We start from the raw sequence: 22,006 nt of genomic DNA on the forward strand, positions 1-22,006 counted from the left end.
CCTGGTTTCAACTTGGAAACTGCCGATGTTCACTAGCGTTGAACTGGGCTCGGGGAAGACGTTCCTGATCCTGCAACGGTATCTAGTGGGGACGAAGCTTTGAGACAAAAAGAACGAATCGAACCCGCGAATCATGTGCTGTATCCAGTCCACTGGAATTCGAGAGTTTGGAATGATCGCCTTGGCTGAGGATTGATACATCGGTCAAACGCAAGGAGCGCAACGGATTATTGCAGTCGACGAACGAAGGAACAAGGAAAATATGAGGTTCTCATCCCTGTCCAGACTATTGAGGCTTTGGTGAACATTTTCAAGCAAGACATCCTCGCCTGCGGGACCCATCGAATCACGAATTGATCGCGGTGACACAGCTCTGAAGGAACTGGAAATGATCGATCATGTGTAAGCGAACTTGCGAAGGTACCTTTTGTCGGTTATCGCAAGGGACGGAGGTTTTCACGCTATTGTCCGCTTCCACCCCGTGCGCCGATCTATCGGGCTTATACATGGCTTGCATCATTGCATAACCATTTCAATAGTAATGGACCTCAAAGCAATAGTATCTCATTTTCTTGTAAGGCGGATAGTAACGGTATCCACGATTCTGAGAGTAGAATTTATCTTTTCATCCAGTCCCAGAACTCTTCGAGACGCGATATATTATTGTATGAACGAAGTGGCTGGGCCGGACCGCTGCATGGTCGGCAAGTGGATCGACATACAAGATCCCAATCATGGTTAAATCTTGGATCCAAAATTGAAGAGGCTGGGCCTGTAAGGTTGAGACTGCAGCTAACAACCTCTCAAAGCTGCCAGATCCTTAGTCTCTTTTCACCGCTCGCATTGAGTGCAGCAGATCAAAGCGGTCAGGATGATGCAAATGTACCTAAGTTCGGGTCCTGCATATAAAGTGGGCGCAGGATTGTCATTTTGCAGGCCAATGACGGGGTCGGAATCATCAAGGGTTTGCCGGCAGGATTGCTGCAAACAGTTGCTGGGATATGGATGGAGAATGATAACCATTTCCAAAGGTATGGAAGGTTGAATCGGACGAACAGAGGGGCAAGCAAAACTTGTAAAGAACATGCAGTTGTGCACTCTTCACAGAGGCCTTGGCAGAGTTATGATATGCGTTTCCGGAGTAACCCCTCGCTGATCGGAGCAGGTGGATTCGATGCCATATTGAAGGTGGATTCCCTACCCACCTCGGTAGATTAGACTATGTATGGCGCTGAAGGTCTTTTTGCTGGTCTGCAAGACTTTCGGTCACCAGCACCAAACAGCGCTTGCAAAAGAGGGGTGATGCCTGACAAGAGGCGTCGTTTGGTCAACTGATGGAAATGAAGGCGGGGTGGTGGGATACTACAGTCCAGCACAGCGTACATCTACAATCAGATGATCGGACAGCACAAGGCCCGGAAGGAAAGCGCGTCTCCGAGAGCTGAGGCTGGGTTGTCTTCTCCGTCTCAGACAGCCACGGAGCCACCTGGCAGTGCCACAGTACTCGGGACTTTTCGGTCAACTAACCGCCTCGGTCGTAGCGCTCTACAGGGTTTCTGAAGTCCCAGAGACAACCGAAGAGGCTTTGGGCGCACAGCCTGCAGTTACACGTATACAGACCAGTTTATTTTTATGCGCCCAATCACCACCAAATGGCATACTCACGTCAAATGCAATGCAGGGTAGCGTCACGACATACTCCGTGGCTATCAAGGTTTAAAGGGTGCGCACTGCAGAAAAATAATACTAAGTATGCAGATACGATGATAGTGTGTGATGGTTCTTTTCTTGTCATCGTTATCACTAGGCCTCCTGCATCTGACCGGGAATTGGGGGGCTAAGAGGGTTTTATCCATCATTTGTTCTGCAGGCGGCAAGCCAGAAAAAAGGATGTCCCTTGTTTCGGTAAGCCACGATCTTGGGCGTGGGATTTTGAGTCTTGACTTTGGAGGGATCACATTGGCAGGATCGCTGGGCCCCCCTTTTTTTTTTTCTTCAAGTGGCGGATTAGACAAAGTACTGAACTCTGTAAGAGGGAGACTACATTTGAAGGGTGTGCTGAACAGAAGATGGTGTTTCAACTGTCAACAAAGGTAGACTACTCTGCAGCAGACTGGACGAGTCTGCGATGAGTCTGGAACAACGGTAGAGCTCAAGAGAGTGACGAGGCTAAGAGTTGGTACGGTCCACCCGCTCGGGTTCGATGTGGTCATCAGTACAGCTCGCCTCGGATGCAGCCCACAGAAGTACAGCTCCACCAGCTTGTCGCAGAGTTGACCTTGTGAAGGCGAGTACCGTGATGGGAGGGGCTTGTTTGCCAGGAGGGGTTCGGAGGGGTCGCGCAGCCCAGAACTTGTGGTCAACCCTCAGTCCTCGGACGGAGGGGAAGGAGGGGTCAGCTTTGCAGTCTGCATTATTGTAGTGGGTGTGTGACTGTGCCCCCCTTTCCTCAGTCGCAGGAACCCAAGAAAGGAAAGGGGCTGAGAAATGAAGATCGATAGCCAGGAATCATGGTGCATAAAAGGAGATGGGCTGGGTAAATAGCTAAAAGTGCAAGAATGAGACATCATAGGTTCGTGGCTGTCACAGTGAAAAAGAATCCGCGGGTGGAAATGAAAGGAGGGATTACACGAATCATGATGGAAGGTCATCTCCGGCATCCTTGTTGGAGGGGCAAAGGGGTCTGAGTCTGACGAGGGGCGAGATGAAGGGTTTCGAGGGGCTGTGAGATTATTGTCCTTTTTTACAGAGTACACAATACATATCTACACATTTTTACTGTAGTTACTGTTAAATGTAGTTCTGTCTAAGTATTGCATCTAGTACTTTACTCTGATCTGGATTAACGCTGTCATCATCATGTGGCCGGCCCCGCATCCGTACCAGCAACCAGGTTTTCGCGGTGCTGTGTCGTCAGATCCATTTTACACTGCAATGGACGAGATGCCATATCCGGCTAGGCTGCATTATTAATATAGCCAGCAATCAAAGTTGTACGTGTGGTGTGATCCAGTCTTGGGCCTAGACAGGGATAGATAAGATTTCCTATGGAGACGCCGGATGCTTTGGAAAGTGGGTTCTTGTTTCTATCAAACTCAACAGGTAACGGCCCTAACCTTGAACATTCATGCCTGTATGCCTAAAAGAGCAAGAAAACAATGATCGTGATCCTCCAATATTGAGCTTTGTGTTGACCCTGGATCCTGGACCCAATAGAAGCATGTGCGCGTCTTCTGTTTGATGAATATTGTCAAGGGGCAAGGATGTTTCCAAATAGTAGGTGCTTCTATCACGTCTTTGTTGGCTTTTCTCCCAGTCCTATCGAATTTGAGTATGCAGTTGGAAGGTAGTCTATGTATTATTGTGGACAGCAGACAGGTCCCTGAATTAGTCGCCTACCCACAAAGAGAGGTGACGCCTCGAAAGTTTATCACAAAAAAAACCCAGCCCAGCGCAGCAACTCGAGACTGAAATTTGATATGTTCATCGGCTGAACCGGGTTGATGGGTTGAAGTGGGCTGAAGTGGGCTGCGCTGCTTTGTTTTGTTGTCGGTCGGTATTTTATTCGTAATTTGAGACGAAGCCCGAACAGCTGAGGACACGCGATCTAGCCTAGTCGTGCCTAGCGTGGTCACGCTGTTAGTCAGAAATGACGAGGGCCGTCTTCATTGGCTGCGTGGATGTAATCACAAGCAGTGCGTGGCCCCAGGAGCCCCCTCCGTGCTTCCCGGCCATAGCCCCTCTCCCACCAAGACGCCTCACTGTCACGACTCCAGCGATCGCCCCAAATCGCCCATCGGCTTGTGTCCACGACCGACCGCGCCTGCTCGCACCGCAAGCCTGACCCCCCTCGCTCGCTCCCTTTCTTTTTGACCAGCCCGGCCTCCCACTTCTCGCGAGCCAACTTTCTCCTCATCCGTTCAATATCCCCCTCTTCCCTTCTCCTCCCTCCTCGCTCTCTCCTCTCCCTCTCTCTTCCCCTCCTCTTTCCCACACCACCCTCTCTCTCTTCAACACCTTACCTCTCTTCTCTTTCTCTCTTTCAACAGTCCTTCTGAGTTGTTTGTGTGCTGCCCGCCCGTTTGGCCACACCTGTTTGTCTCCTCCCCTCGTCCGCCTGTGGCTGGACCCCTACCCATAATCCCACCTCGAACCATCTCCGCGCCCAAGGAATGATCAGACATCAACTCGAAATTCTATCTTCAGCCCGCCTACAGCACCGGTGTGAACTCACTAACGGGACGATACCACGCTTGTCCGCGACGCCGCTCCTGTGCTAAGATTCCCGGTCGTCCATCCCGTCCTTAAGCAATGGCCCCAAGCGCATCAAGTACGGCGAACAACTCGCCTGCCAAAAAGACGTCTGCTCCCGAGAAGAAATACAAGTGCCAATTCTGTAACCGCGCCTTCAGTCGAAGTGAACACCGCAGCCGACATGAACGATCGCGTGAGTCCCCGCTTGCCCCCCCCCCCTTCTTCAGGCATCCAAGTGGACTCGAAAACCTTCGGTCCACTTTCGCCTTTTTATCTATATATTCCTGATCTCGTTTATTCTTGTCTTATCGAATCGCAGCTAACCTCGTTTTTATTATAGACACGAAAGAACGCCCCTTCAAGTGTTTGAAGTGCAGGAGCACATTTGTTCGCAGAGATCTATTACTCCGACATGACCGAACCGTCCACGCCAAAGATGGCGGCGTCCCTCTCGTTTCCGAAGGCCGCCGTCGTGGAGGCGGTGGCGTTCGCAAGGCTTCTTCTCCTGCCCCCTCGAAGCCCTCGGTCACAATTGATCCTACCACATTGGAGCAAATTGAGGCAAGCAGCGATGGTATGGTCGACCTTGAAACAGCAGCCATGTTGATGACAGATTTCCAACATAAGGCTGCAGCAGCTGCCACCAACCAAGTTCACGACCGTGCCGAGTCGGACCGTTCTTTCTCGCCCGGCCGTGGTTCTCTCATCGAGCCCCCTGTTTCGTACCTCTCCGGTAACGCGACGCTTCCTCAAATGCCCTGGGACTCGCTCGTTTCACCCACTGAAACCAAGCACCACATTGCGTCTCCCTTCGTATCGCAAGACGCAAGCTCAGAGCCTCACGGGCTCATGGACCGACATGTCGGTAGCTCGATGGCACCTTCGCTGCACTCGTTGGTCAACTCTCTCCCAGTGTCCGGAAACTCCACTCCCAATGCGTTGTCGCCGTTCCCTTCGATGACCGGCCCTGTTAGCCCCGTCAACTACCGCAGGTCTCCTGGACCCAGCCAAGCTCTTACGCTGCCCAAGGCGCCTCAGGTTGCAAACGACCTGGAGCGGAACCAAATTGTCCAGCGCATTCGCAACGCGGATTCACTGGGTGTGCTTCCCGACTCATTCCAACTTCCAGAGACTGGTGAGCTGAACAAGTATTTGTCTACTTACTTCAACCTGTACCACCACCACCTTCCCTTCCTACACCAAGAGTCATTCCAGCCGACTATCGCGTCACCGCCTCTGTTGCTTGCTGTTCTCTCAATTGGTGCCCTGTACACCTTTGAGCGTCAACATGCCTTCATGCTTCACGTTGGTTCCAAGATGCTTGTCAACCAGTTCCTTCAGCACAAGGACAACTTTGACTCGAGGAAGTGTCCTCTGTGGGCCATGCAAAGCACTTTGCTGAACATGATCTTCGAGAGCTGGAGTGGTGACCCCAAGGGTCTGGAGTGGACCTGCTCAATCAAGAGTCTAATCGCGAACATGGTCGCCGGTAACCGCTACCAACTCAAGCTTCGCACTGAAGCCCGTGAGAAGCGTCAACCCACCAGGGAGGAATGGATCGAGGACGAGTCTTGCCGTCGCACATACTACGCCGTCTACATCTTCTTTGGCATGCTCACTTTGACCTTCAACCACGCCCCCGCGATGAGCTTCGACGAGTTCGACAACCTTGAACTTCCCTCATCTGAATCTCTGTGGAACCTCGATGTCACCGACGATGAGGCCTGGCGCCGAAGCTTGGCTTCATCGAGGACCATGACTGTTCGTGAAGCGCACGACTGCCTTTTCCAGGGCGAGCAGACCCGCTACAGTGCCTTCGCGGCCCGAGTCCTGATCAACGCTCTGTTTTTGCAGGTTTGGAACCACAAGAGAAGCTTCGAGGCTCTCCAAGATGTGGTCACTGAGTTCAAGCTCCGCCTTGCCCTGGAGACTTGGGAGAGCTCGCTCGAGGTTTGCGAGCCAGAAACGATTGTTGTTCCTCTCAGCACTCCTCAGAAAGGACACCCCTTGATCTTCAACTCGATGGCTGTCTACCGCAACACTCGCGCGCGCCTCGAAGTTGACCTGAAGTCCATCCAGGAGGCCATGCGCTACCACTCCTCCTACGAGGTTGCTGCTGCCATGACCGTCGCTCGTGAGAAGGTCAAGCGCTCTCAAGAAATGAACAAGGTCATCCAGTCCTGCTTTGAATGCATCGAGATTGCCGCTCTTCGTGGAATCAACTGGGTCGCGAAGACCTCTGCCACCAACTGGAGTGTCGAGCACCCGCTCTGCGGTTTGGACTTGATGGTCATCCTCAGCCTCTGGCTCTATCGCCTGGAACATGACGAAGAGCCTGTCACCGAGGCCGAGATGGCCATCTACAACAAGGTCCGCAACTTGTTCGACGACGATGCCGTTGACTCATGTGGTAAACTCAGCTCCACCGTTGCCCGTGTTTGGGGTAACATCCTAGACGGTGTGGTGGTTTGGGGGTAAGTCATCATTCACCCTCGTTAATCCCACCGAATGCTAACTTTTATCTCAGAATTACCAAGCTCATGGGCGAGTCATTCAAGCTTCACTCCCAGGCTTTGGTTGGCTATGAAGATTCCCTCCGCGTCGCCAAAGACCAGCCTATCCACGCAGTCCCAACCAAGTCCCTTGCCAGTGTTGGCACCGCATACTAGCTCCGCAAGCAGCTACCTTGAGGGTCGCAACCCTCACAAGATTTAATCCGTCACTCGTTTACTCGCCGGTTGCTGCAGCCACTGCAGAGTCAACCTACATTTGATTTCCTCTGTTCTCTCCTTATCTCGTTCGTCATTTCTGTTTTGGGTTGCAACATCGGATCATTGGGTCGGGGAACGGATGCAAGAAGATAGGCGGCGAATTTGTTTTCCAATTCTGGGATGCTATGAACTGGACCGCCGCATAATGCTTCTTGCTGGTGTTTCCCGACTTTTGTCATTTTGTTTATGTTTTGCATTCCGCTCTTATGCATTCGCAAGAGCCACGGGAGTCCGGTGTGATTTATCATCTTTTCATGGGCTGTTCCTCCTGGCAACATCTCAACACCCGGCTGGTCCTGTGTGTTCTTCTCTCGCACATGATGGAGTTCTTCTTTTATACCTCTTACACTAATTTCGGAGGCTAACCATATCCTCCTGTGCGCACCGGCCTTTTGATCATTTTGCCAGTCGAGCTTCTCCGACTATTGATACCTTTTTGACATTCCGCTGTTACATATTTGACCTTTTCTGGTTTCACTTCGCTTCTTTCGTTTACCTTTTTGATTATTCTTTTTTATCTCTTTATTTCCTTGGATCATTGTGTTTAATGTCTGTTAGAATCGTTATGTGTCTATGTCCTCCCCGCCTATGCTTATGTTGTTATTGATATCTCATCTGCTTTGTCTTTCTTGGTTTTTGTCTCTCCTCTCAGCAATTTCAGTTATCATCAGTTTGCACTGCATTGTTTTGCATGTTCTGCGTGTTTGCGTGTTTGATTCTTGTTTAAAGATTTTGATTTTGATTCTGATTGTTTGGCTTCTTGACTTTTTTGACTTTTTTGCGCCTGCTTGCGTTGTAGTACCCTGTACTATAAGTAATTTGACCACAACAAAATGAAAATCGGTTTGGCGGGGACTTTACTCTTCTAGATTTATTGTAGTAGCCATGTTCGTAACTTTGCTTTGCTTGACTCGTTGTCTTTGGTCTTTTGCAATCGTAAGCTCTTCCGCGCGTAAGGTTGCTCCTCTCTCACTGGACTTACTGTAATTGAAGAGGAGTCTCTACAACCTGGCGGTCCAACTCTACCAAATACTCCAGGCGCATTCTTAAGTAGCTTATTATACACATTATCTATTAATTACATTATATACATAAAATAACCATTATACCCTCCCTCATCCACTCACTCACTCTCTAATTATCCCATCAACAAACCGGATTCCCAAACCCCCTAGTCCACCGTAAAGACCCAGCAACGATAACAAACAACGCCAGCGCCGTAGCTACACTAACACCCCCATAAACATATCCATCTCGTCTCCTCTTCAACCCATTTATCTCAGCGACCCATGTACTCACCGTCGTTGCGCACCCGCAGAACCCGTCCATTATACCCTGAAGGACTTGACAGCTTACAACCGCTGAAGTTGATGCTATAACGGGGTGCGAATGTTGGAGGTCATAGGCCATTGCGAGGATGAGTGTGCCGAGGATATTTATGGTGAATGTTCCCAGTGGGAAGTTGGGCAGGCGCGCGTTCAATAGCAGGGAGAGGTAGAACCGCGCGAGTGTACCCAGCGGCGCGAAAACAATAGCGAACGTTGCCTTTCCGCGCCAGGACTCGTGACCTGCTGGTGGGAAAATCGAGAGGAAGATTGTGCCGATCCAGCATCCTATTCCTAGGAATGTAAAGAGCGGGTCGATTATGCGCCGCGTAAGACGGAATGGAAGCGTTGGTGCGAGATTGATTTTTTGCAGGGCGAGCGCGAGATGCGAGCCTACTATCAGCGCACCGAGACTCAGACTCACAGTCGTAAGAATGACCGCGACGAGCGCCATAAAGCTGTATCCGCCGTTGGGTGCGGATCCGGAAGATTCAGCGGGATTGGGCAGGTCATTCGAGAGCGCGAGGAAGATGTCCCTTATAAACGAGGAGAAGGAGGTGAAGGAGCCGCAGAAGCCGGTTGTTAGGCCGATGTATAGAGGGATTGTCTTTTTGACGGAGGTGTGGCGTTTCGTTTCTTCTGCTTCTGTGGTGTTGTTCGCATCGCCCTTGCGCGGCTTGCCCCATTCCTCACGGAAGATGTTCTTGTCTTCTAGGAAGAAGCCCATCAATAGAGATCCGCCGACATTTGCCCAGAGTACGCCCATTACCACCGGGGCACCGGGGTAGGATGTTAACGCTTGTAGACCGAGACGCGCGAGCGTACCGAAGATCGAGAAGAAGATTAGGTAGGAGAGGGTATACAGCGTGGTTGCAGCGGAGGAGAGGGGGTCGATAGCGTGTTCGGAGTCATCTTGTCGCGTTTGCATTGGGAGTCCGTCTTCTAGTTCTGAGGGCTTCTCTGTCGTCGCAGGGCCGTGACCGTTAGACTCAACTTCAGGCTCAGGGTAAATCGACGATTGTTGTCGCTGCGGAGCGGATTCCGCAGTCGGAGGCGGCGCCTGGGTTTCGGGGAGACGACTCTCGACGGTGTCACCGGGGATAGCATTCGCGGAAGACATCGCAATAAAGTGCTATGCTAGCGCCTCGTCGCGTCGCGCGGGGATAGATTGGACTTGTTGATCTCCATGAGGGGAGAGGAGAGCATGAGGGGAAGAAAATGCTTCGCGCGCGCCGACCAGGCCCGTCGGCGTCCAAGTGGGTCGGATTCAATGGAGTCAGTCATCAATCAGTTAGTTCCTTATCAGTTATCGCTCTTCAAGCCATCATATCAGGCACAGGGTAGCAGCGAGCCAGCTGATAAGCAGTTGGAGAACGATCTAATGAAGCCAGAATGGGCGATAACGCGCGCAGGACGCCGAAGGCCTTATTGCTCCCAGGCATTCTTAAGCAGGTGACTTGACTTGCATTCTACCCCTCACTCTGCGTTACAACACCGCCAGTCTTGCTTCTTGACCCTTGACTTCTCTGACCTCACCTACCTATCTTATCTTATTGTTCTCTACACAATGGCTGTCCCTAGTAACGTCCATATCTCCTCTCACCCCCTCCTCCAAGCCAAGATCTCGCAGATCCGGTCGTCCTCAAGTACAACGCGAGAGACCCGTGGTCTTGTCAATGAGATTGCGACGATTCTAGGTGTTGAGGCGTTTGCTGGGTGGAAGGCTACGGGGACAGGGAAGACTGTACTTACTGCCCCTTTATACTCTATATACTACTACCGTAAGCAATTGCTGATCATCACAACAGGATACAACCCCGCTAGGCCTAGAGTATGAGACCAAGACCCTTGACCCCGCGAACATCGCCCTGGTCCCTATCCTCCGTTCAGGATTGGGGATGATTGATGGTATAGCTCTCCCTCTCCCACCCCTCTTACATTGAATAAGAAGAAGAAGAGTACGGTACCTAACAAGGAAAAGCAATGAACGACCTCCTCCCAACTCCCGTCCCAATCTACCACCTCGGTCTCTTCCGCGAACGCTTCTCCCTCCAACCCGTAGAATACTACAATAACCTCCCCTACCACCGCCCCGACACTTCAGCGGGCCCCAACGCAAAAAACACAGCCGCCGCGAACGTCGCGATCCTGCTTGACCCCATCATTGCAACGGGTGGAACAGCCGAGACAGCTATCCAGATCCTCAGAGAGTGGGGTGTGCAGCGGGTTGTTATGCTCTCTGTTCTTGGATCTGAGGAGGGTGTTAGGCGCGCTGCGGAGTGTTGGCCTGAAGGCGTGGAGGTTTGGATTGGTGCGTTGGATAAGGAGACGAATGAGAAGGGGATGATTGTGCCGGGTTTGGGGGATATTGGGGACCGGTTGTTTGTTGCTATTGGGAAGTAAGTTGAGTCAGGTGGTAGTGGTGCTGGTGGTGGTTATGTTTGCAGGAGGTTGTGGTGAGAATGGCATTGTTATGTGGAACGTACTTATTCGTATGAGAAATGGTATTGATAGACATTTGAATCAAAATGGATTAGTCTTCTGACGATGCATAGCACCATGTTTCAGTACATTCCGTGTATAACGCCATTGGAAAGCCCAAACCCAGGCCCAAGCGACGGATTGTAGATCCAATACATCAAGCGACCGACGTACCAGCACAGCATGTCCACCACGAAGTCGATTCCGACACCTCCCTGGCCCTCTAACTCTCACACCATCAACCCCAACATCAAACGGTCCTCATTTTCCCTCAATTCCGACTGAAATTCCTCATCTGCCCCAGCGGACTCTGAACCCTGCTAACCACCCCAGGACTCTGCACCCTACTCCCAGTCGAATCCCCAATCCTCGTCTGACTCTCGTCCCTAACACCCATCCTCGTCCTACTCTGACTCCGACTCCCAGGCCGACTCCCACCATCTCTAGCCCCATCCAACGCACCAAACCCATGCCCATGTCCATACCCAATACCAACTCCAATCCCCGTCCCGTCCATCCTCATATCCCTATTTATATCGAAGCCAGGGTAATCGTCCCCGTCGTGGTCTGGGAGTTCGGCGCGCCCCATGAAGACTTCGCGATCGAGCATTTTCTCGTGCAGGCCGCCTCGCCCATGATGCACGCCTTTTGCGACGAGGGATTCGCGCCGGAGACGGTCTTGGATTTCGACGCGGCGTTCGATTGCTGCGCGTTATTCATCGTTAGCTTTGAGTTTATTGTCTTTCTTTCCTTGTGGTAGAATGTAGATCGAGAAGAAGATGACGGAAACGGAACAAAGAACAACGCCAACGAAAGAGTATGAACTCACCCCGCCAAATCACTGTATAAACAGCCATAATCACAAGCGAAGCAAACAGGAATCCAAACAGGATTCCTAATTCCCGCCCGATGGGGACTTCCGACGAGGGGATTTCAGGCGGGATGTTTTCGCGGATTGCTTCTTCGGGGTCCGGTATGGTGGTTGACATTCTGGATTGTAAAGCTTCTAGCGGTGATTTGGGTGTCGCGGTTTGAAAAGAGGGTTGTCGCGTGATGAAAATACATGCAACTGTATGATTGTAGATAGGGTATATGTAGGATTCGAGGTTTGAGGTTCGATGGGTAGGTAGGTAGACGTGAGGGGAAATGGATTGATGCGAGGAGCTGGATGTACTCTCGAAGAAGAAACGACTGCGACTCGAAGCCCGATTCCGGCTGACAGTTGTGCCTGTACGTGAGTATAAGAACCTAAGGCCGATCTACCCCAGAAAAAAGAACCAAAAGCGGATCACGCGAAATCTAATTAAAGAAAGCTAGCCAGCCAGCTAGAAAGAACATGAAACCATCGGTTTGGTCCTCGAAGGACCGGACCCGCGCCAGGTAACGTAGCGCACGCATTCAGTAAGCAAGGCCAAGACCGGCCTTCTTTATTCAACCCGCGCAGCCGGAAGAGACCATTGGGGCGCGGAGGCTGTACGCCATGTCACTCGAGGAAGAGAATCGGGCAAGGCAGGGATGTGAGTATTGGTTGTCTGTAAGGCTGTGCGACGACAGGCTGACGAGCTGCGCCGTGAGTGGTTGGTGCAAGCGAGATCTTTGTTCTCGTAACCTGAGTCGGGCGATCGCAACCGGCTTGTCGAGTGGGAAGGTGATGTTGGTGACTTGTGAGACAGAGCCCAGAGGGAGCCGTGGACGGGTTTAGGGCTGGTGGCTTGGGGGTGGTTGAGTTGGTGGTTGGTCTGTTGAAGATGGTCAGTTAGAGGGTCGGGTATGCTATAACAGACGAGGATTAGATTCCTCGTGCGGAGACTGTCGTCACTGCTTGCGAGGCTCTTGCAGTAGTGCATGCGGTGGTTGCGATTTGGAGAATGGCACGCCGTGGCTGTCATGCCACGATGAGAAGAGGTATCTGGGATGATTGATCAAGAATTTCTATTGAAAGTATAATATATTCGTTCACTTCAACAAGTGATATCATGTACACGTACAAAAACCGTTAGCAAAACTGTCTATACATGCAGTGCTCGGTGGGTATGATAAAATTCAAAATGCAAGCATTAACTGCAGGGGAAGGTCTGCAGGCGAATGGGGACAAGGAGCCAGAAACAGAAATCGTGAGAGCTTCCCGGTATTAATGTAGTCGTATGTAGAGTTGTCAAATGCGCGCTGGATGCAAGACGCTCATGCAGCTGATGAAGAAAAAAGACCATGCGTCCCCTGGGACGATGATGAAGAAGAGAAAGTGCATAACTCCAGATGCAGATGGGGTATACTCCTCAGTCAAGAGGGAGATGGTGTCGTTCCACGCGACAAACACAAACAGCTAACCCAGCATAACGGCCGCCATGGTCGTACAAGTAAGCCCAATGGCCATTCCAATCCACGGTGTTTGTCCCAATGTCCCTTCACTCCGCTTGGTCAATTCAGCACCAGCAGCTGATCTCCGCGTCCGCAGCGAAAGCGTTGTCCGTCTGAGGAGAGGAATGGATATCGTGTCCGTCTTCGCTTGGGTGTCTGCGACTTGAATGTGGAGCATCTTTTCCGCTTCGGAAGCTATATGCGACTCGTCTTCTGGCGCCGTTTGCACATCGGATAGCGGACTCGACAGGGCATTGTTCGCTTGTGACGGGCTGGGAGCGACGGCGTACGGAACAGGCTCAGCCGCGACGAGGGCTATCGTCGGCGCGATGCAGAGGAGGAACGTAGAAGGCTTCATTGTGAATATGTTTTCGGAGGAGCAATGCGGTACGGTGCGGTGCGATTCGGAGGTCGGAAGGCGCGTCGCAACGAGGTTGAATAGGGGTTCAATAGGGGTTCGATTGGAGCAAGGAGCTCTTAAAAGGTCTAGTCGTCGTGATAGGGGTCGCTCGGGGTATTATAATATATCGACCCGTGGGGAGAGGAGTCAAGACAAGGCGAGACCGAGACCGATTGAAAGTTGAAACGTGTGGCAGGCAAACCTCCTGAAGCAAATCCACCGGGATCCCGACGACTAGGGCGATGAGATCGGACCACTCCACGCGTCCGTCACACAGCAAGAGTCAGATGCGAACACAAACAACGGTGCGTTTCAACAATGACAGAATGACAGAAGAACGCTGGTGACAGAAGGTCGAGTAGAAGAATGTTGCGAAATAGCAGAAAAGCTTGAAATTTGAACCAAAGAGAAGTCAAAACAGCTTGGAAGCCTTGGACGGTTGAGAAGGCGCCAAAGGGGCAGGACCTGGGCTCTCCACTCAAGTCCACCGACCCTGGCCAGGGAACGCCCTGCAGCGAGCTCCGCTACCTGCAATACGCGCGGCCTCATTGGACATCTGTCTCCCGTGTTGGCACGGGATGGTTAGCGTGGTGCTGATCGCTGTCTCGTGCAACCGACCGAAGCTTGTCGGATTGGCCGTCGAGTCTTGGCAGGTGCAGATCTAACCACTTACAGTGAGGCGATATTGGCAGATCCACTCTCTCAGCGCACCAGAACCAATCAATTTGCAGAGGCTCCGCTATAAATATCAAAAATCAACAGCCTGAGACGCTCAGACGGACGATCATGTATAACGCTTACTATAACTTGGTAGATTATCTGACAAGGCTGGTTGTATGCAGATTCTGATGACGACAGTGTCTCTATCTTACTTGGTTGCCTGGGGGCTGGTATACAAAGTGGATGTGTAGCGGAACTCCTCCGAGCTGCACCATGCATCATAGAATCTGCTCCCAGTCGGGAGTCACCGTAAACTTGCCGCTCAGCTGTCCCATCGCCCACACCTTGTGCTCGTCATCGACGATATCGTCTGCCGCATTCGGCGGGGTCGACACGATCAGCGCTTCCTGCAAGAAATCAACTGCTGTTGCACGATCCAGTTCGAAACCGATGCCACCCCAGTCCATTGTCACTCGGCCCGATGCGTGAACGTTGAGCTTGCCGGCCTGCCCCGCCTTGAGCTGCCAGTCCGCTGCTGTGACAACCTTGGACTGTGTTTGTGCACCCGACTCGTCTTGTCCGTCAAGAACCTCAACGTCATCTTCGCGCTTCAAAGCAGGGTTTTGTTGTTGCCCAGGCGCTCCATTCTGCCCCGCGGCGGGGTCGGGAATTAGCGTTCCTTCGGCATCGGCGTTCGTGCCGGCAGCGCTGGGCTCGACGAGGTTCGGGGTGATGGGAGGGAATTGCATCAGGAAAAGCTGCCCTGACAGTTTATCTTCTTGTGCCTCTTCTTCGGCTTCTTCGCCCTCTTCTGTCTTTTCCTTCTCCTTGTCTTGTTCGTCAGTCGTAGCCTCAGCACCTTCTGTAGCCTCGGCTGGTTTTGTGGGCGGTTCCTTCGTGAACAAATCTCTGATAAGCTCAAGGTCCTCCGCGTGTCGATCGTACTCTTCAATGTCCTCCTTAGTCCGTAGTAAACTCTTAGGGTCCTTCACCGGAGCCGGCACGGAGGGTTCTCTTGAACCGAGCTTTCGCCGCACCTTTTTCTTTGGAGCGGGCAGCAGCCCATCGTCTGTTGTAACAGGTTCTTCCGCATGTGGGACATCCGTCATTTGCTGGTCATCCGTAGGTTCTTGCTTCACCTGAGGTTCGGCCTCCGTGGGTGTATCCTCGTCATCCTGTACAAACAGCGCGTCGTCCTCCTTAGCTTTGCCCTTCGCCTGCTCTCGAAGTTCGGCCGATTTGGCTGTACTGGACTCCATGTTGACGCTGACCACCCGCTCCTCGTGCTCATGTCTCTCAACGCGAATCGGACGTAGACCTGCCTCCCTAGCACTTCCCAGAGCAATCTTTCCCTTCCGCTGTTTCTTCTTCTTCTGATCCAGTATCATATCTTCATCATCGTCGTCCGCATCGCTCTCAAGGTTGATCCTGTCAATGCTAACCCGAATTTCACCATCACTCTCATCAGACGAAACAGCAGCACTGCCAGCACCACCAGGTCCCGCCGTCATAGACTTGCTCCTCCTAGATATCGACGTAGCCCTAGAATCACCACCACCACCGCCGAATCTCGAACCTCCGCGACCTCTCCGGCCAGCAGCAAACCCAGAACCCAAGGGTCCAGCCGCCCCAGCCATCCCCATCGGTCCACCTCGTCCACGCCCCGAGAACCCAGCTCTTCCCCGAGCCGCAAGATTCGCCTTGCCGCGTTGTATGGCCGCAGCCTCCGCCAATCGCTCCGCATTTCGCTCGGCCTCGAGCTTTTCGATTGCGTCTCGCTCTTCCTTGCTTCGTCGTCCGACCGCGCGCGGCTTGTATTTCAGGGTTGGTTTCGCTTGCTCTCCATCGGGTACAGCGCTGCTGGGGCCAGGGCCGGGTCCGATGCTGCCTGATGGTGCACGCTTCTTTAAAGACTGTAGTCGCTGCACTGGTGCTCTCGTTGTGCCGGGTGTAGAGGTTGTGGATGTTGGGGCTGGGCTCGCAGAGGCATTGGGGGTAACATTTGATGCGGACTCGCCGGCATTGTTGGTTCGCGCGGACGCTGAGGATGCCCCTCGTCGGGGACCAGCTTTGGGGGGCATTGTGTTCGTGAAGTAGAGGTAAGTTCGTGATCGGCGTCGACGACAGAGAAGGGTATAAACAAGATAGGTCTAAGCTTAAAGCACTGAAAGATGCATCAATAAACAAAAAAAAAAAAGAGAGTAGTAGTCAGATGCTGAGTTCAAGGCATGATGAGTGTTAAAAGATCGAAGACTCATCGGATTGGATTTTGGCGGTAAGACATGAAAAAGTTGAAGCGCGCGGCTAAAGGCGGCATTGCGGGGCAGATGCCTGTATATATGGCGCTAAACTATATTAAGAAGGTACGATCCGCGCCGCCCGCCTTTTTTGCCGGTTCTACTCTATACAGTGTAGAACAACCACAACCAGTACTCAGTGCTCATTATCTAGACATATGCGATAGTTTGAGGTTTGGTATTGTATTGACTTAGAAGAGACTATTAGGTAAGAGCCGCATTCGTACTAGAAAGGTACTTCTCTACACTCCAACTCTACGGGAAACAACCGTTAAACCAGAATATATATTCACTACTCAAGCCACTAAGGTAGCCAGATGGAAGAACCATTCCGGACAAATCAAACAATAAAAAGCACATGATTAGAAACAAAAATTGAACGGAAGGAGAAATCAAGTCACAGCTTGTCAAATCCGCATTGTATGGCAAATGAGTGGAGGCAACCAGACCAAAGCGACGTCGGCACCGTGTAAATAATCGACAACACACACAACGCCAAAAAAGTCCCACAAAACAAAGATGACATTGATCAATCAAGTCAACCCGCTCAGTTTCAATCGCTAGACTATCCATGATAAACAAGACAGGCAATGTAGACAGGTAGGTCAGATGCGTAGTTCAGGCGGGAACGACTGTGAGGAGCGCTGGCTCGCAAGATGGCAACAAAAAGAGAGAAAAGGAGTGTCGAGTCCAGATGTCGAAGCCGAAAGCTAAATGCGAAACTGAAAAAGACAACTCCCCAAAATAATCAGACGCTTTCGTCGTTAATGTCCGCTGAGAAGAAAAGCGTTGTCAATAAAACAAGTATAGTGAATATACCGGCAAAAATTCGATAGCTCAAAAAGCAGAATGATAGCTTCCAGCAGTGAGGATAAGAGTTGAAGCATGAGCCTCGAAGGTTCCTCGTCACTGTCCACGTAGCATAATATTTCGCAGAGGAATCTGCTAGAGAGGGCAAGCAAAGACGACGGCAAGCGAGGCTATTTCCCATTTGACTGGACAAGCGGACCTTAACGCTTGCGCTTCTTGTTCTTGTCAATAGCAACAGCCGTCATGGGCATAACAGAAATAGATGGTTGTACCTCGGGGGCGATAGGAGTACCATCGAGCGGCTTCTTGACGGGAACGCCCATATGGCGTCCATAGCGACCCTTGCGACCGTTCCCTTCGTCCTCACTGATACAACCTTCGATACCAATACCCGCATCCTTGCAGCGCCCACAAGGACGCTGTCGGTCACAGCCCTTTTTGCTCTTGCGGCACCGCTGACAGCGGGGTTTTGTTGATAGGTCCTCCTCGTCGGCAGCCAACGGGTGCTGACCGTTGACAGATGATGTTGAAGCCTTTCGAGGAGGGGCAGGATTAGCTATTTGGGGCTGCGGAGCTTTCTGACCAGGAACAACAGGGACTGGTTTGGGTTTGCGAGCAGCACCATTTGAAGCCGTCTTAAGTGCAGATTTGTTCGTGCGCACTTGACCAGACTTGGGGTTGCGAGGCTTGCTAGAGGCTGTGCTGTTGGGTCGAACCTTAGCCTTCTTGGACTTGGATTCATGGAAGGAATCCTCATCGAATTCGTTCTTGGCCATGCCATCATCAAAGTCATCGTGACGATATTCATTGTCAGGACTGTCATAACTGACGTCGGAGCTGTCAAAGCTGGGCAGGATATCGTCCAGACGCTTATGGGTGTGTTTGGCAGTACCCGGTGGAAGTAAAGGACTTGAGTCACGCCTGGGACGAGCCGGCAAATCATCATCGTCCTCACTGTAATCCTCGCCGTCGCTGGTTGCGCCCGTGGAAGACGCAGCGTCAGCAGCACCACTGAATGCGTCATCGAGCGTTGATGCAGAGGTACGGCCGTGAGAGAAGTTGGAGGCGTCGCCAAGACGAATCAATTGCAAAGCAACATCCTCGTCCGATATGCAACTGGCAATTGTAGGATCGGGGGTGGGAAGGATTCCAGAGGCGCCATTGTGGTTGACAGGATTTGAGTATTGCACAGACGAAGGCATGGCTGTCCGGTCACGAAGACGGTGACCGTGCTCAGGAACCATTGGAGTGGTATACATGCCATTTCGTGCATGGTTACTTCCATAGATGTGATCACTGTGCCCGTAGCTCTGAGGAGAAGGCAATGCATGCTGGTACTGGTTGTTTGAGCGGTGCATCGGTCGAGCAAATGGCGAGCCAGCTCCTTCCTGGCCAATAGAACGACGTTGTGGAGAGATGGAGGAGGTCGAGGTTGTGAGAGGAACCTGAGGGGGGACGAATAAAGGAAGTTCCTTGAGAAAGAAAAAAATAAAGGTTAGCAAGCGTTGTGATGAGAGAACCATTCAGAGATGATTCTCGACTCACAGAACTTTCAAACTTTGGTCGCTTGCGACGACCATCTGAAAGAATATTCTCCATGCTAATTTCTGAGCTACCAAATTGCTCACTTCGAGGCTTTCTAGACCCCGAGACAGAGCCATAGCCGCCATCGCTGTCACTGTAACCAGCATCGTCATAGATGCTGCCGTGAGTGCTAGAGCCTCTGCTCTTGAGCCCAGGACGGGACAGCTGCTTGTGCTGAGAAGCACTACGCCGGCTTCTACCAGACGGCGAGACACTGCGCTTGCGAGCGACTCGGGACGCTGGTCGAGAAGGGGACTGCCCTTGCTCTGAAGGCTGCATTGCCTGCATTGCAGCTGCCATCTGGAAAGGCTCGCCTAGGCTTGGGCGTTTGCGATTGTCAACGGCCATTGGGCCATAGTACATCTCTGCATAGCCTTCTTCGTAAGTCTGAACAGGCATTACTCGCACATATACTGTCATGTTGTTCCTCAGGTTCTCATATCTTGCTATAAGGGTGATGCCGTTCACGTCCTCGAAGCTGACGCCGGCAGCGCCGTCGTAGATCCCGTAGAAGTTCTTCACCGTTGTGACGATGGAATCTGTAGTGTCATGAGGATAAATCTGTACCCTCATTGGAATGCGAGCTCGGGCCTTGGAGTTGTCATCAAGAAGCAGCTCAAAGGCGACGTTCTTGGGAGTCGGACTCTTGGTCGGAGAGACATCTTGGAGGGGACGATGGTCGGTATAGGTGGGTGACTCCCCAGGAGATACAAGCTGGACAGCCTGCATGATAAAGACGGTCCGACAAGGAGTGCTACAACACTTCTACTCTGTTTATTATAGAATCAACCGGCTGTTCGCTGGGCAAGAGGGCGAAGCGAGGAGGGTGGGGAGGTCAAGACAGTGGGAGACGGCAGCAAGAGAGAATGGGCAAAATCCATCTAAACATACCACAACAGCAAGTTTATAGGAGTCTGGTTGATAGATGGATCACTTGCGATTATTCTGATGCAACGATTGATGACCGGAGGTGGTGTGTGGTGAGGAGAGGATGTGAGTCGCAACAGCCGAGAGCAACTGTGCCGGAAGAGAGGGAAAATTGGGACGAGGATGAGCGAACTAGGCAGAAAGGGGCCACCAACGTCAGTAAATTGAATTTCCAGATGTCATGATGAATGAAGATGACAGTATAAAGGATACCTAAGAGGATTTGAGATGTCGATTCCTCAGCGTCCGATCCTGATGGGCTCAGACGTTGCAGGTTGAGGGGGAAGAGGAAGAAACGATCCGAAACGCTCGGAACAGCATGGGGAGCAAGAGGGACACACCTAATCCTGATCCAAAATATGTTTCCAGAGTCGCACAGGGCCAGCAGACGTAGCAAGGCCTTTCGAAGCGGTCGATGATGGCGGGAGAGGCAGTTGGATGGTGGAGGAGGAGAGAAGGTGAGTCGGAATCTACGAAGCGCTTGTTGGGCGATGTCAGCGGTGGCATCGACCATGCAGAGCCGAAGCGGATCAGGGGATTCCAGAGGCCTGAGGGCGGCTAAAGATGGAAGCAATGTATCTGCAGAGCAGACGAGAAGTAGACTTACCAGGTAGCGATAGACGGCGGGTTGCAGAAGGGGCAGAGTCGAGCGGATGGTGGTGAGGGTGTTGGGTTGAGGAAGAATGAAGAGCGATGATCCGGTTTCACCTCCAAGCGAGAGCATCACTTTGGCGGCCCTCAATTGCCCTTCCACTACACCCACGACCTTCTTTCCCAAGCGCTTTCTGTCTGTATTACTTCTGTAGACTTCATATTTACTCTACTTTGAACCGTTTGCGCTGCTAAATTCAAGTCGCAAACTTGCTGGTTTGCGATACCTCCATTCAACATTGCGTAGCCAGCAGCAGCGAATCTACAGAACTAACCATATCAACCGTAGATTTTAGTACAAAATATAAGTCGCCGATGCCATCCTAGGTAATTCAAGTATTGATTTTTCCCGGGATAGACTTGGGTGGCATAATTGAGAGATATGCGAAATGCGACAGTCGCTGGTCATCAGCGCTAAGTATTTCGGACACTGTCTATGCACATTTCCAAATAATGTAAAATCTCGTCTGATGGTGACTATTTTACGCACAGATCCGAATGAATCCGGATATAAAGAGTTCAATCTTAGTTTGAACAGCGGACAGAGCAGCAGCTGGAGGGGTGTTTCAAGCGCAGCCACGTCGATTAACTCTAGGGTGCTGCTGTCGCCAACGACTGGCGGAGAGTTCTCGAAAGTGTGTATACTAGCATGATTTCAATTACCGACCATTCTGATCTATTTACGCTATTGTAGGACAGGGCCGATAGAGAGCAAGGTGAAGGGGAGTTTATCTCCTCATGTAGCAGCTGATTGTTCAGTAGTGGCACGAGGTACTCGGTGGATAGCTTGTCTTTGTCGCTGAACAGCTCACAAGATAGAAGCCGGTGCTGTCTGTGCGAAGGATGAACAACTGACTACGAAGTATAGTTTAAAGCTCGAAAACCCATATTTACATGCCCGACTACTACAAAACCGATCGATGGGCTGAGACTTATCCATATGATCGGTGGTCGAAACTCCGGCGCAAATCACCAAAGTAAACGGCGGACTGAGCTCGGGGGGATTTACGGCTCGACATACTGACATGACCAAATACGAAGGCGAATAAAGATACCTAGTCATAGCGAACGCATTATCCGCGCGAGGGTTCTGATGAACTGGCCAAAGACAAGAGCCAACAGCCAAGTGGGTGGCCGCACCCAATTGCTGTCGCTTTTCGTGATCTGCGCCTGTCCAGACTTCCTCACGAGTCGCTCTCCTCCATCGCCGCCGCTTACCCCTCTCTGGCCCTCCGATAATGGCGATATTAGGTTGGTCTACGTAAGGTTTCCTCGAGTTTCGAGCACTACTGGCGACCTGTGAGTCGCAGGAACTTTATCGACTGGATTCGACCTTCTTTATTACCAACCCTGCAGTGCCGGTGCGACGTCGCTCTGCCCAGAGGGTCCCCGCCCAAAAGAGCGCTTTGCGTTTGTCGCATTCTGATATTGATATTTTAGCCTTATTTCTGAGAAGAAGCGCTTCAATATCATGTGCTTGAATAGAGC

The 22,006-nt window shown here is 51.7% G+C and overlaps 11 protein-coding genes across 11 annotated transcripts; 5 read left to right on the forward strand and 6 right to left on the reverse strand.

Moving 5' to 3' along the window:
- The first annotated feature begins 1,622 nt into the window (after positions 1 to 1,622).
- BDV14DRAFT_167864 (uncharacterized protein) lies at positions 1,623 to 2,723 on the forward strand. The gene has a single exon (XM_073767755.1). The coding sequence runs from the start codon at positions 1,777 to 1,779 to the stop codon at positions 2,095 to 2,097; it is 321 nt and encodes a 106-aa protein (XP_073631341.1). The 5' UTR covers positions 1,623 to 1,776; the 3' UTR covers positions 2,098 to 2,723.
- On the reverse strand, positions 2,232 to 2,729 carry BDV14DRAFT_153454 (uncharacterized protein). The gene has a single exon (XM_073766622.1). It carries the CDS (start codon positions 2,658 to 2,660, stop codon positions 2,367 to 2,369), a length of 294 nt encoding a protein of 97 aa, XP_073631342.1. The 5' UTR covers positions 2,661 to 2,729; the 3' UTR covers positions 2,232 to 2,366.
- Positions 2,730 to 3,082: 353 nt separating this feature from the next.
- On the forward strand, positions 3,083 to 3,519 carry BDV14DRAFT_167866 (uncharacterized protein). Its single transcript, XM_073767756.1, has one exon. The coding sequence runs from the start codon at positions 3,241 to 3,243 to the stop codon at positions 3,469 to 3,471; it is 231 nt and encodes a 76-aa protein (XP_073631343.1). The 5' UTR covers positions 3,083 to 3,240; the 3' UTR covers positions 3,472 to 3,519.
- A 792-nt stretch (positions 3,520 to 4,311) lies between these two features.
- BDV14DRAFT_212064 (C2H2-type zinc finger protein) lies at positions 4,312 to 7,451 on the forward strand (the record flags this gene model as incomplete). Its single annotated transcript, XM_073776229.1, has 3 exons — positions 4,312 to 4,447; positions 4,595 to 6,728; positions 6,782 to 7,451. The coding sequence occupies 3 exons, from the start codon at positions 4,312 to 4,314 to the stop codon at positions 6,921 to 6,923; spliced, it is 2,412 nt and encodes an 803-aa protein (XP_073631344.1). The 3' UTR covers positions 6,924 to 7,451.
- On the forward strand, positions 7,451 to 7,909 carry BDV14DRAFT_153463 (uncharacterized protein). The gene has a single exon (XM_073766623.1). It carries the CDS (start codon positions 7,599 to 7,601, stop codon positions 7,860 to 7,862), a length of 264 nt encoding a protein of 87 aa, XP_073631345.1. The 5' UTR covers positions 7,451 to 7,598; the 3' UTR covers positions 7,863 to 7,909.
- Positions 7,910 to 8,134: 225 nt separating this feature from the next.
- Positions 8,135 to 9,663, reverse strand: BDV14DRAFT_167869 (FluC/FEX family fluoride channel). Its single transcript, XM_073767757.1, has one exon. It carries the CDS (start codon positions 9,468 to 9,470, stop codon positions 8,172 to 8,174), a length of 1,299 nt encoding a protein of 432 aa, XP_073631346.1. The 5' UTR covers positions 9,471 to 9,663; the 3' UTR covers positions 8,135 to 8,171.
- Positions 9,664 to 9,682: 19 nt separating this feature from the next.
- On the forward strand, positions 9,683 to 10,915 carry BDV14DRAFT_153499 (uracil phosphoribosyltransferase). The gene is made up of 3 exons (XM_073766624.1): positions 9,683 to 10,094; positions 10,159 to 10,258; positions 10,332 to 10,915. Exons 1-3 carry the CDS (start codon positions 9,918 to 9,920, stop codon positions 10,751 to 10,753), a joined length of 699 nt encoding a protein of 232 aa, XP_073631347.1. The 5' UTR covers positions 9,683 to 9,917; the 3' UTR covers positions 10,754 to 10,915.
- A 1-nt stretch (position 10,916) lies between these two features.
- On the reverse strand, positions 10,917 to 12,039 carry BDV14DRAFT_153507 (uncharacterized protein). The gene is made up of 2 exons (XM_073766625.1): positions 11,661 to 12,039; positions 10,917 to 11,536 (listed from the first exon to the last, which is right to left on the reverse strand). The coding sequence occupies exons 1-2, from the start codon at positions 11,818 to 11,820 to the stop codon at positions 11,103 to 11,105; spliced, it is 594 nt and encodes a 197-aa protein (XP_073631348.1). The 5' UTR covers positions 11,821 to 12,039; the 3' UTR covers positions 10,917 to 11,102.
- A 670-nt stretch (positions 12,040 to 12,709) lies between these two features.
- Positions 12,710 to 13,764, reverse strand: BDV14DRAFT_167871 (uncharacterized protein). The gene has a single exon (XM_073767758.1). The coding sequence runs from the start codon at positions 13,545 to 13,547 to the stop codon at positions 13,155 to 13,157; it is 393 nt and encodes a 130-aa protein (XP_073631349.1). The 5' UTR covers positions 13,548 to 13,764; the 3' UTR covers positions 12,710 to 13,154.
- Positions 13,765 to 14,384: 620 nt separating this feature from the next.
- On the reverse strand, positions 14,385 to 16,477 carry BDV14DRAFT_167874 (putative DNA-directed RNA polymerase III RPC4). Its single transcript, XM_073767759.1, has one exon. It carries the CDS (start codon positions 16,328 to 16,330, stop codon positions 14,528 to 14,530), a length of 1,803 nt encoding a protein of 600 aa, XP_073631350.1. The 5' UTR covers positions 16,331 to 16,477; the 3' UTR covers positions 14,385 to 14,527.
- A 340-nt stretch (positions 16,478 to 16,817) lies between these two features.
- On the reverse strand, positions 16,818 to 20,348 carry BDV14DRAFT_167875 (putative C6 finger domain protein). The gene is made up of 3 exons (XM_073767760.1): positions 20,081 to 20,348; positions 18,902 to 19,999; positions 16,818 to 18,828 (listed from the first exon to the last, which is right to left on the reverse strand). The coding sequence occupies exons 2-3, from the start codon at positions 19,667 to 19,669 to the stop codon at positions 17,557 to 17,559; spliced, it is 2,040 nt and encodes a 679-aa protein (XP_073631351.1). The 5' UTR covers positions 19,670 to 19,999; positions 20,081 to 20,348; the 3' UTR covers positions 16,818 to 17,556.
- Positions 20,349 to 22,006: the final 1,658 nt, after the last annotated feature.

This window comes from Aspergillus stella-maris (genome assembly GCF_047715825.1).
Source record: "Aspergillus stella-maris strain CBS 113639 unplaced genomic scaffold BDV14scaffold_9, whole genome shotgun sequence".
In the NCBI taxonomy this organism is placed as follows: domain Eukaryota; kingdom Fungi; phylum Ascomycota; class Eurotiomycetes; order Eurotiales; family Aspergillaceae; genus Aspergillus; species Aspergillus stella-maris.